The sequence below is a fragment of the Vidua macroura genome, chromosome 3 (assembly GCF_024509145.1).
Source record: "Vidua macroura isolate BioBank_ID:100142 chromosome 3, ASM2450914v1, whole genome shotgun sequence".
NCBI classification, from domain to species: domain Eukaryota; kingdom Metazoa; phylum Chordata; class Aves; order Passeriformes; family Viduidae; genus Vidua; species Vidua macroura.
The window spans coordinates 75,714,684-75,728,312 of record NC_071573.1 but is presented as its reverse complement, the minus strand read 5'-3'; the positions used below and the strand labels follow the sequence as shown (position 1 = coordinate 75,728,312).

The window sequence follows — 13,629 nt, the reverse complement described above, 5'->3', positions numbered from 1 at the left end:
TTTCTTTTTTTTTAGTTTTACATATGGCATGCTTCACTTTCTTTTTTTGAATACCACACATTTGTGTCATCACATGAGCAATCTGAGAATGTCATGTCTTTTCTCTGTGCTTGTGAAGCTCACAGGCCTCCTCTGTGCCTTCAAAGAGGATTCTCACTAGCACCAGCCAACAGGATTAAATCTGAAAACTGAGCAGATATAGAGAAACAATAAGTGAGACGGGAAATGAATTCTCATAGGGTAGAGGAAAAATAATAGGGCTGAAATGTTTTGATATTGTTGGTCTTTTACTTAGCTCTAGACCTGCTTTGAAATAGCAGCAAGAGTGCAAATTAACTTTTCATGCTCAGAGAGGAAAACAAAAGCAAGAATTACAGCAAGTGGTGAGAAAGCAGTGATCTATCAGAAAAAATAATTGTATAAAACGAGTCACTTAAAGTCATCTTTTACTTTGTCTATAAACACATCTGCAGCCTGCACTTATTTCATAATAAGAGTAATCAGTTCTGTACATTGAAAAATTCTGAGCCAGCTGTTCCACTGTGACCAGCCTTCAGCAGAATGCTTTTAATGTTTCAACTGGATGACTTTGGTGTTTAACAGAGGCAAATTTCAAATAAGATCTAAAATATACTTTTTGTGCTTATGCTTATTATGAAACATTTGTGTCTATTGCTGTTGAGTGTGTGCCTGATCTGTTAGTTCTTAAGAAAATATGTGTGGTTTTGCAGAACTAAAACTTTTAATATACAAAGAAACAGCTAGACCCAGCAGAACTAGTTTTCTTTTATCTTAAAATTGTGCTGATCCCTTTTGTTGTCTGGTAAGTGTATTTTTGTCATTACAATTTTTCATTTTGTTACTATCCCTTATCTATTTGGGGTCCATCTTTGCTATGATTTTTGTCAAGGTTTTTTTCTGAATGGTGCAGCTGGTTAATAGTATTTAATGTGGCAGAGAGCCTGGAGGTGTAGGGTCAAGACCTGTGCTGCTTAAGGATTTTGAATAGCTATGTCCCTCTCTCAGAGACCTCACACTTGGGGTTGTTTTTGGGTGGTTTTTTTTTTTTTTTGTTTTTTTTTTTTTTTTTTTTTTTGGTTTTGGTTTTGGTTTTTTTTTTTTTGTGTGTGTGGTTTTTTTTTGTTTTTTTGTTTTTTTTTTTTTTTTGCTTTAAAGAGGCTGAACCTCTTTTAGAAAAGGGGGAAATAGTGAATAGTGTCACCATGCAACTCTTCTCTGTGACAGCAGCAGGGCTAGTAATCTAATACCTTGATTTATAACAGTATTGTAATCTAGGAAGCAGGTGGAGTTACAACTGGTTACAGTACTTTGGATATTAATGGCTTGGCTTGGCAGTGGAATTCTAAAGCTGTATATACTTTTGCTGTTTTAATTATGCATTCATTAAAAGCTTTTATACCCAACAGAATAAAGTAAATATTGTTTGATCTCCGTAGTGTGCTCCCAGACTGTAGATTTGCACAGCAGGGTCTTGATAATCTGAATAAATTGTATTTCCCCAAGGAGTTTATCTTTCAAATAAGGTCATAAAGAAATGCATTCTTTCCCCTTAGTTCTCCTTGTGCTTTTTCTGCTATTTATAACACGGAGCACAGGAATAGAGGTATATTGTAATCTGCTGTGTACTTGGTTATGATTAACTCTAATTTATCAATCTGTTACATCCTTTTCTGTGGCTTGTGCAAGGCAATTATTCTTTAAAGAACAAACGAATAAATATGATTTTGGAAGCAACTTAAACACAATGTTTATATCTATTTTTCCTGTTTGGCAATTTATCATATCTCTATATCAAAATACACCTCTGTATCAAAATATTCGCACTGTCACATCATTTATTTTGAATATTTTATATTGTCATCTTTCAGATTATGTTTGTTTGTAGAAGACATTTTCTTTTATGAGGCTTTTTAATGTCAGCTTATTGTTGAATTGGTTTGGCATCTAAAGGTTGATACTACTGAACCAGAAGACCCTTAATGTGGAATAATAGATTCCCTTGCTTCAGTGGGGGGATGCACACTGAGTAGAATGGATGGGATGGAAGGTAGACACTGATAAATAATTTGGACAATTTACTAAATTGGTTTGAGTTCACATTGAGATTTCAGAACTATTTCAACTTAGTTTTAAGTGCTGTACCTGTAATTTTATACAAATTTTCTTAGCCTGAATGTGTTTCAGCAGTGTAACATGCATGGTATTAGAAGAGATAGGATCACTACCTTCAGCTCTTAATGACAGTTCTGCTTGTGTCCATATTTCATCCTTCAGTTCAAAAAAGATAAGTGGCATATACATAAAAGTTTATGAAAATGGGGTTAAAAGTTTCAAAAATTTACATAAGCCTGGTTTGTAATGCCTGTTTTCAAAGAACATGTACTGCAATACTGTACCACAAGAAAGTCGCACACTACTTCAAAATTTTGTAGTTGCTCAGTTAATTCAATAAAATAAAATCTGTAGAAAGCAGAGACTGCCAGTACTCTTACTCATAAACACACCTAAATTTCCTGTTTAGTCACTATTTACCAAAGTTTTTAAATTCAATTAAGGTTTTAGCGTGAAAAATCTATTCAAATCAAACTGAGCTGACAGTGATTGCTTTGATCCTTCCTGTGGGACTTTTTTAAAGCTAAAAGATAAAATGCATTTTCCTTGCAACTAATTTACATACTTCATTTTAGACTATTTTTGAAAGTTTAACCACTTATAAGAGCAAAGTTATGTGGTCTGGGGTATACATTGAGCAATCTCGATGTGACATTTTTGCCCTCTAGGATCATAACTGAGGTAGGAGTGTATAGTACTGTATAAACTTGATTTTAATTTGTAAAACCTAATGCAATATTTGCCTCTTTGTCTGTGCAATACAAACCTGTAGATCAAAACTAACATTATAAAATCAAAAATGAACATTACTGATTCCAGTCCAAGGCCATTTTTAACAAAACATCCTTTCAATAGCCATTAACAAGTAGACTGTAAGTTCAGCAGGTAACTAACACATTATGTTAGGAAGCATCAAAAGTCATCTGAAACTTTGCAATGGAAATAAGTAAACGCATAACCCCTCCCCCCCCCCCCCGAAAATAAGCCCACATACATAAACAAGCATCTGAAATAAGTTACTACATGCAGTATAAATAACTGGTGAGATTTTATATATACATCCATAAGTATATTTGGCCTCTTCAACTGTAAGACAGCTTTCATAAAAACAACTTTGATTGCTGCTGATTTAAGAGGATAGGGGAGTCTGGAGTGCATGAAAAATATTCAAACCTAAAATGAAGGCTTACCAGTGTCTTTCAGATTTCACTGAAAGTGTGAAGATGTTTCAGGGGTAGATTGCATTTCTGTGTCTCATTACTGGTTCTCTCTAATAACGATTCTGTTATGTTATCTCCAGTATTTCCTCCTCTGAAATTTGCTAAAAGCCACCTCTCCTTCTCAACCGACACTTAATGGGGTTTGACCAGCCACGTATTTTAGTGGGACTGTTGATCCTCAGCTCACAGTGCTTGATTATTTATTTATTTATTTATTTCCCTAGACATAGCCATTGACCACAAAAGAGCTCAATAAATACACACTGAGCTCTTCTATTCTTTCTGGCATTTGGCATTTATTCAATCAGTGAGTTCTTTCAAAAGATAGTTTTCTGAACCAGGGACAATAAACTGTTGTTGTTGCTTGTCAAATACTGTGATGTTTGCTTTGATTAGACTACTTTGTGTTGTTGTCACCATTGCATGGCCATCACAGGAGTGGGGTTGTGAGGTGCCATCTGTGATCTGAAGATACTAAGTCACTAAGCAAGCACACAGACCAGATACTTTTCATGTAAAATTCATTCCTTTCTCTTTCTTTCTGCAACTGCAGATTTATCCTTACCTCCTCTGTGTTAGTGTGAGGAAGAGCTGACACTAGAATAGCTGTGGCTTTTGGGATGATGACTGTTAGTGCTTGTTCTGACAATGAAAAGAACTTACCTTTGTTCTTCCAAGAAAACCACGGGAAACTCTTATGCAGAAGTCTAAGTAGATAATGAATAGTATTTATCTTTAGTGTACAACTCTGCTAGGGAAGGCGAACTGTTCAGACTGAGAGATTATGTAACAAGCAGGAACCTCCACATAAATTTGATTCCATTTCCTCCAGTACTGACTCCTCTAAGCAGGTTAAAAAATTCTTTCTCCACTCTCCGTTGCATATGCATAAACAGCTCCACAGTCATCAGGACAGGCACCCAATTCACACGTTCAAGATGTAGTCCATAAAACATTCCAAAAAAACCCCTCTTCGCACTTTCCCATCTTCCCTGTTGCTCTGCTCTATCTGCCAGCCGTGCAGCTCATTTGACATTTACAAGATTTCTTGTCAGTTTCATTTGGTGCTGCCATTCCATCCAGCAGAGCAGTGAAAGTGAAATTGACTTAATTTAGTCTGTTTCTCTTCCTTGCTCCAGTCCCCGTGTTAACTCACCAGCAAAGTGAGACTTGACGAGGCTCCTTGTCATTCTCACACATGGGGCTGGTCAAGGAGAAGGCAGCTGATAGGGAGCAATGCGGTAAATTGGAAGATGAAAACCGGGATTGCGGAGGAGAGAGGAAGAGAGGTGTGAGCACGCAGCAAGAACAGAGGAAGCGGGTAAACATGATCATTTCCCAGCTGCACTGGGTACTTTTGTCTAATAGAGGTGAATTCTTGGCCTATTCCCTGAAGGGAGCAGTGTGGTCTGGAACAGTGGTAGTTAGTTGTCTAGCTACTAATTTATGAGGGGTGCCAAGCTGAAAACATTAGCCCATAAATATTGGTCATCTGTTAGCAGGATGGGCAAAGCTTCCTGCCTTGAGCTACTATAGCTATTTTCTCCTCACATTTTCAGTTGCTGGAAGGAGAGGGAGAAGGAGTAGGAGGCCAAGATCCACTGTATTTTGATGCTAGTGGTTGGAGAAAAAAAAAAGGGTTTATTAGTTCAATTAAGAAAAATTAATACGTAATAAAATGGAGCCCAGCATCTTGTATTTTGAGAGGTTTTTTTATAGAACAAAAATTGTGCTACACAGGTGCCCTAGTTCAATCAAAACAGTAAATAATGAACAAACACTAGCTGTGTAACAAACCATTGTAGTTAAAAAATACGTTTTTTAAATCCACTTGTTAGCTCCTGTGAGCTCTTGACATACAGTGTAAATCATGCTGGTTTATTATATTATGTACTAATCCATATTTCTTACAGATGCTTTATGCATATATAACCTTAGGAGTTGCAATATAAATTAGTACTATCACATATATTTGCATATGCAATGGTAACACATATACATTTTGAATGAGGCTGTGTTAATTAACTTCAAGTTATATTGCTTTCCTTCTACACAACTCCAAAAGAATAAATAACCATTTTTCATTATCTGAGACCTGTGGATTTTTGTATTCTCTATTTCATGTTTGGGATATTTTTGTGACGTGTATTTTGTTTGCTTCATCCATTTAGGAATTAAATAGTTTTAATTACTTGGACCTGTACAAGCTTGCAGATCTTTTCAACCTCACTTTGTTGGAGAATGCAGTCATTGGCTTCTTAGTAAAACATCTCTCTGAGCTATTGAAGAGTCATCCTGAAGAAGTTCTGGCACTCCCATACTGTCTTCTTCGAGAGGTTTTTAAAAGCGATAGACTCACTTCACTCAGTGAAGAACAAATCTGGCAGGTAAGGAGATTGGTGAACAACCAGAATGTGTGACACTCTATAAACCATAGCAGTAATCTGTTGTTTTGAAACCCTGGAGCAATCTCGAGGGAGAATAAGCACTTGAGCAAAAACTGTGAATAACAACTGAGGGAAATTTCTAAATGAAATTCTAAAAATGTTGTGTTGTGTTAATGCAATTACTTTGTTTGAAAGAGAAATTTGTCATGCTGTTTCACTTCTGCTACTTAAATACAGCCAGAGATTTTCCTCCAGATCCAACTTCTTTGATGGGAAGAGATGGCTGATGCATGCAACTCAATTATAATTGCCTCTGATGAGGCTAGTGCCATGAGTCTGGTGGCAAACCTGCTTCTGCAGTCTCTCTCATTCACTTCAGACAAATTTAGATGTATAACTTCAATAGTCATTGAAATTGTTTGGGCCACCACAGCTGACTTTGCCTGAAGCAAATGGGAGAATCATCACACAGGCAGCGCTGCTCCAAGATGAGTGGAAGCTTCGACGGAAAGTTTGTGGCAAGAAGCCTGAGATCACTTCCTTTTAAAAAGCTGGATCTAGAAAAGGACCAGATTGCTAGCCATAAAGTATTAACAAGATGAAAGCATTGTGTTGTGACCTTTAGTGTGTATGGGCTGGGAGAAAACCTAATGTGAGTAAAACACATAGCCTATTAAGAGAAACACAAAAACTAAACCAAAATCTGTCCTTGGAAATGTTCCCATCGTATGTCTGTAAAAATTCACTGTGGAGTGGAAGGAAATCTCTGTAATATTGATTACCCAAAGATGTTTTTCTGTTTCTTTTTTACTGTCATTTTTAAGAGAGGAAAGTATTTCAGTGTATTTCAAGGCAGAAGGAAACTTGCTGAAAGGAAACCTGTGCATTCCTTTTAGGAAGTGGGTTATATTGGTCCAACAGAGAAGACTGTGATTCAGAAAACTGATTTATTTATTTTTCAACCCCTATTATTTATCTATTTATCTTTTGGATTATTCTAAGGAAATAACTACATTTAGATGTCATCAGTTTCTCAAAGTGTAAAGTGTGTATTCATCAGCGGGATGCTTCATGTTCTGTGGATGAATAATGTCATGCAGGATAAAATATTCATTCTTAAAAAAATAAAAATGTCAGGTTAACCATTATGAAGATGTAACATAACCCTTCAGTTATGTAGCAGGCGTATTTTTTTCCAAAATTTTGAGGCTTTAGATTATGGAGTGTGTTACAAAGATGATATTTTCTGCAAATACCAAAATGAAGTTTTGACTTTCTCCTCTCCTAGTCCCTGGAGGATGCCTGTACAGCAGAACCTGCAGTACACTACACATGATGACGGGTTGTGTTTGGTTTAGGTTTTTAAGGCACACTACTCTGGAGTCCTAGCCCATATTCCCTTTATCAGAAGCAAGTTTTGATGTACAAGTTTATGCATGGAGCATGGATGATTGGCTGATTTGTTTTCATCATCATTTCTCTGCAGAGCCAGTAGAATCCCCTGGCTACATGCCTGGGTATGCTTCTGCTAGAAGAGTTTCTGTGGGAAGCCATTCAAGTATAACTCGATATTTGCCCAGTCATATGCCTTCTGTAACCTGCTATAATGATGTTTGGGAAGTGGGAGTTTTCAAATCCTGTCTAACTGTCCTGTTTTGCAAGACTTGGACGTAATTTTCTTAATTGTGTGCACTCCAGTCAATGAACACTTCATGAGGCAAATATGACAAAGCCTCTGTTTCTGTTGCAGGGTCATACTGGGGAGAGATAGGTAATATGCTGCTTTCTGAGTGACAACAAACTCCACACTGTCCATTTAAGTGTTATCATAATAGCCTCCCTAAAGGTTACTAATGCTGTTCCGAAGAATTTTTTAAAACTAGTTTTCTGCTGCAGGCAAAATGTGCATGCATCTTTTTAATTCAGTTTGTAAAACCAGGAATAAATATATATTTATAAATATTCCAGCTTCCAGAATGAATTAAAAGACACATATAAATATTTACCAATTTGGGCATTCAGAAGGCAATAAGAAACTGGTTTCTTGCTTTATCTTAGTAAATAAGTAATTCCCTCATAGTCAACCCAATAGAAGAAAATCAAATTAGACCAGCTATATTGCCTCAAGTACAGTTAAGTTCATCATTTTTGCTAAGGTTATAGTGGTAATGCAATATACCATGGAAGAATCTAATATTCAGCCCAGGGTGAAGATTGGGTATGCCAGAGGATTAGTGTCAGGCTGCTTTATAGAAGTGAAACTTGATGGACAGGCTGGAGACAGATCTACAGAATCTCATTAAATTGCTGAATTGTTCATTACTGAGCACTCTCACTGTAATAAAGTGCTCATTGACTTTGACAAATCCCCGTCCCATGTCTTAAGGAAGAACAGCAAAGCAAGAGGTGTTGGGGAAGCTGGAGGAAATTTGCACAAAGTGGGGCAGATAATAGAAAAACTGATGGGGGGATGCTAGCATTTGATTTATCTGTCTTACCTGTGACTAGTGTGGCCTCTACACACACACATGGCTGCGTGTCAATATGAATTCAGCATGTCCCCAAGGCACCTTTGCTAGTAGGGCTGCCATGAAGCCCTAAGCACAAATTAAAGCTTCCCTCCAAGAACCTCTGGAAAGGGTGCCACTGTCTGCAGAGCACAGTTTTTTACACCAGTTTGAGTTCCCAATGTCCACTGGGTGATCTGATCCTAGTGCACATCAAGATTAAGGTGGTTATTTTAATGCATCAGAAGGTGTACATGGAGGGATGCTTGAATATTATTAAACTGAAGTGATTGAAGCTCTTATCTGTCATACTTTGTATTTTTTCTAGGCTACCAATCCACAATTGGCTAGTTCTAGTGAGTATGGTGAAATATAACTGTGAACAAACCAAGTATGAGAAAGTTAAATGGTAATATTAGTGGCAGTGTGCTAGGCTATGGGTTACTGCCAACTACTACAGAAATTCCTGTTGATTTTTCAGATTCTTTGGCTTGATGTGTCTTATTTTAAGTGGAGACAATAGACAAGCACTATAGTGATGTGTTTCTTAAAACAAATAAAAACCGAAAACCCCACCAGAAAGCCTGTGTAGGCTGTGAAATTGGATCAATTTATGAGCCTCTTCAATCAGGGCTTTCTTAAATAAGCTAAGACAGTAATTATGATTATTAGTTGACATAACATATGTTTTCATGTTGATTTTTACATTTTATTAGCACGTGAGATTATAAAATATTTTTTTAATAAAAAGTTTTTGATTTGTCAGCTGCATTAAAATGTGTAAAGTTAAGTCAGTGACATGGCAAAAAGGATTAAATAAAAAAAATGAAGAAAACAAAGGAAAGAATCATGAAGAAGGTGGAGGAAAACAACCTTTTCTTCTGTTTTGTTCTTCTTCATCATGACCTGTGAAGCACCCTTCTTTTTTCCACAGGAAGCAGTCATGACAAGGACATAAATGTCTAGTTTTTCGTGAAATGAAAAGTGAATCTTTTCATAATTGACCATTACAAGAAAGAATCATTGGCTGTACTTCAAGGAAGCAGGTGAATTCTTTGCCTTGATAATTGAAAAAGTAACCAATCCTGTAAGATGGAACAAGTTTGCCAGAGAAATATAGTGGTAGAGGGCTTGTTGTTGGAACCTTAGCAAGTAGAAAACAAGCCAAAGATTTAAGTAAAAAAACTAATGTTAGCTTTAGTTATGATATAATTATGCCTTATATTTGTTATTAGAAACTTCAGTGTCATGAGGCTTAAATATTCATATTTCAAATATCATGCTAATGGTTAGAAAGAGAACTATTTACTGGATTATTCTGTCTCCATGCAATAAATTGGTCAAATGGTTCTGTATTAAATACTGCACTTGATCCAAGGTAGACTCTTAAATCATATTTGGAAAAAAATCTTAAGTGAGATCAGTATAGATTAATTTCTTCCATCAGTGCTACTGTTTAAGGATACTGTTTATACAGTATCACTTAAACAGTGCTACTGTTTAAGGTTGTTAAAGGATACATATAAATTTTAAAAAGCTAACAATAAAAGCAGATCAATTTTAGTATTTGTCAATACTTCTTTGGACATGAGGTTAGAAGTTTTCCCGGGCTTTCATTGGTTTCTTCTTTTTTTCTTTTTTTTTCTTTTTTTTTCTTTTTTTTTTCTTTTTTTTTCTTTTTTTTTCTTTTTTTTTTTTTTAATCAACTGATGAGCAAGCAATATAGGAAAAGATGGTAGATAAAACTGCATGAGTGGTTTATTCAGCTAGGATGCATGCAAATGTGTTGTGCCTTTTCCAAGGCATTCCTAAGACATTCTAGCCCTGTTAAATTCTTTGTGTGTGACTTCTGAACTTGTGTTCTTGAAGTATGTGTTCCATGTGTGAAAGTATAACACTACCACTTTTATCCCTGTGGATGTGCAAAAACAGTGTTTGGTCTCTGTATTGTAGAAGTGTCTTTGCTTGAATAAATAGAAAAATAAATGACAAGAATACTGCAATGTTATAGGTCAATATGAGCTTGTAATGTATCTTTTATAAAAATATTAAGTGTAGAAATCCAATTTTCTTGTTACAGTCCTGTTTATCCTCTTCTGTGCCTGGTTTTCAAGAGCCTTTTCTTACTCTCGAGCTCCATTTTTGATTTCCTGATGGCATTTGTGAAGGGCCAAAATTATTTGTCTGCAGAAATATTTGTCTACAGTTCAATGCTATAGGGAATTTTGTGGTGTACCCATTGTGGCAGCCTGCTATGATGGAACAGTTCTGTATTGATGATAGATCCAAAGACATCTTCCATACATCTCCAGTGATGCACACATTTACCTATGCAGAACAGCAGTTTCTAAAGTGGGTTGTCATGTTCTGGTACAAGCTTGCCATTCCTTCATATCAATACTTGATTTTTTCTTCTGTCAATCTTTTGGTATTACAGAGCAATTTTTCACATGGAGAGAGTAGAAGTCATTTTTCTCAGGGGTATATATATATTTTAATGAAATGTGGTTTAAGTGCTAAATGTGAACTTAAGTTTTACTGCAAACAAGTAACAACATAAAATATATGTGAAGGAAAGCATCTCAGTAATCAATGTTGTGTTAAGGCAGTCTATTAGCCTTCACTATTCAAGAAATAAGCTTAAGTGCTCTCTTGGGCAATAAGTGAAATAATGTCTACTCTAATGCTTGTTCCTTGTTCCTAAGCAGACAACTACCTCTCTAAAATATGGCTGTCAGCCTCTCATCAAGAAAGGCATAGAAGATAAAAAAGGGGCTTGATACATATCAAGGCTGAGGTGAATTGGTGAGGCTAAATGAGAAAATTAACATATTACCCATGTGTGTTTTCCTGTGCTTTTACCTCCTTTTTTGTACCCTTTTAGTGAAAGTCTAAATAAAAGTGCCAGAGAGCCGCCTATGAATGCCAGCATCCAGCGTACTACGTCTGTGATGGTGGTACTATGTGTGTCGTGACTAGCTGCAGGCAAAATCACACAGTTACCCTCAGATAAAAGTAGTATGGAAACATAACCTGTGATAGGCTGCAGGTTTCCTTTTCCTTCATCTAATCCTCATAAAATAGGTATCTCACCTGAATTGACTCTGTGCAGTGGTGTATTCCTTGCCATCTCTCCAGACTGGGTGGGATTAATTTTTATAAAGCATGTGCAGTATTGGTAGGACATCCATTATAGGTAGGCCAAGCTGGCATTGTGGCCCAAGGTGTGCAAGGAGGTTGGTGTCCACTGGAACTGCAAACTGGCCAGGGTTCATGCAGGATACACAGGATCAAGCAGTGGATGTAGGCAGCAGGAACTCACACTGTTCAGCTGATGTGCTCAGGTCACACACATTTTTCCTGATATAATTTCTGTATAGTTTGTAATAGCAATGGCATTTTGGCTTGTAGGGAAAATGAATGCCGTCCCTGTTGGCACTGTTCCCTTATTTTATGAAACACCTTTCCCCTTTGTCTACTTTGGTTTAATTCGAATGGGCTCTTAATTTTGTCCTTTACAGTAATATCTTGAGTAATATCTTGTGAACTTTATATATGCCTTTGTTCTGAATTTTTAAAAGTTTCAGATTCCTGTTTTTTTAATGTTAGCTAATATTTTTACTGTTATTTATCAAGTATAACAATATAGAAAGCAATTTTCAGTATTAAAGCAATGTTAGGAGCAGCTGTTTGTTCTTCTAATGTTCTTTTTGATACATGTCAGAAAACTTGATTATTTTGCTGCTATTGTTGTGAGCACTGGAGAATTACTAGAGAGCATTACTTTTGTCTTGCTGTCCTACAGTAATATTGCCTCAACTTATTTATCCCAGATTACCTTCAGAAGTGCACAGAGCATCACACCAGTATTTAGGAAGGCTGCTGTGCTCACAGCTTTTGGATTTAGGTCACTTCTTCAGCTAAGCAGTGAATGTGCATTTTGATTTAGAAAAAGACACCAAGGTGTCCACACAGCGAGACTTCTTCTGTGTTACTGCATTCTACATTTGAATTTGTCTGCTGTGGGGGGATTTGTAGTGACTGTTGCACTCTTTGTGGCTCGGATCTGTGGGATATTATCTGAAGTATAATTGTATAAACATACAGAGATATGTGGTTACATAAAAAAAAAAAAAGTTGCTGAAGCTGTTTTGAAAGCCAAGTGTGGTTGAAAATATACATCAGTTTTTAAGTTAAAGAAAATAACGTAAAGTCTAAAATCCACAGATACCATGGATGATCAAATATGGCAGTCTGTTGTTACTATCTTACTTAATGTTTTCCATTCAGAGGTATAAATGTTAGTAATCTTTAGTCTTTCAAAATCTTAGTAAAGCTGTTTAACACTGTTTCCAGTGGATTTAAACTTGTGGAAAATTATAGGAAATTAGAAACTCTTCTGAGAATTCCCAGCTGTGTATTTCAACAAATTTTCGTTTGGGAGCTGATAGAAGCAATTACTTTCATTTGTAACCACAAAGCCAGAGAAGACGGTGGAAGAAAGCTGAATTCCGTGTTTCCTGAACCCATGAGCATGGTCATCAATGTGTTAAGGTAGCTGGAATCTCGTTCTGGGGTTAAGTGCCCAAAGTGCTCTGAGTTAGATGTAGTGAAGCTGCACTCGTGTGTCTGGAGCTGTGGACAGGTGTGTTGGTTCCGCACGACTGCTGAGATCTCATTAGCTGTTGCCCTGTGCTACCACTCCCGCCCCAGGATCAGGACACTGGTGGCTCCAGGAAGGTGAGGAGGCAAGGAGATGGAAAAGCAGTGTCACTCCTGCACAGCCTTTCTTACTCCAGCTGGGACACCCTTGGCAGCTTCCAGATGTGCAAGTGAGCTGCAGAGCTGAGGGTTTCCTTGCTTTGTGACAAAGGGTTCCTTTTACTCCTTTGATCACTTTGGACTCCCTCGTGCCAGGGAGAAATGGAAGAAATTATGACAAATACACTTGTCAAAAAGATCTTAAGAAGCTTTCCTGTGAGGTGGCTTCCAAGCTAATGGTCTATGTGGGATAGTAATGACAGATTGGAAGATCACAGTGTCTGAAGTGAAAATCTGTGTTGAAGAGCTTTCAAAATGCTCCTTTAGGGAGGAACCTATTTTATTGTTTGAGTGAAACTATAGGACATAATTTTACAAGGTTTATCTTATAGCAGTTACAGGTGTTTTAGTTTGCTTCAGGTATTATTTAGTAGGTTTATATAATAAATTTATGTTTGTTTTAATCTTGTTATGGGGAAGCTCTGACATTCCCAATTCATTAGATACATTTGGGATCTCAAATGCAATTACAAATGTGGTTCTAAGTGTTTAAGTAACTTTTTGAAAGAAATAGCTTTCTTAGAACAATTAGTTGACTTTGAAAAATTAATGCAGGACTCA

General features: G+C 36.7%; 1 protein-coding gene across 5 annotated transcripts in view; it reads left to right on the top strand.

Moving 5' to 3' along the window:
* The window catches only part of KLHL32 (kelch like family member 32), a 121,547-nt gene that overhangs the window by 76,172 nt on the left and 31,746 nt on the right, over positions 1-13,629 (top strand). For 4 of the 5 annotated variants that reach the window (XM_053974410.1, XM_053974406.1, XM_053974408.1 and 1 more), the window contains one exon: positions 5,525-5,740. In XM_053974410.1, coding sequence (XP_053830385.1) covers positions 5,525-5,740 — 216 coding nt within the window. Of the gene's footprint in view, positions 1-5,524; positions 5,741-9,181; positions 9,243-13,629 lie in introns of those variants that run through there. The other variant, XM_053974411.1, reaches the window with a different exon arrangement.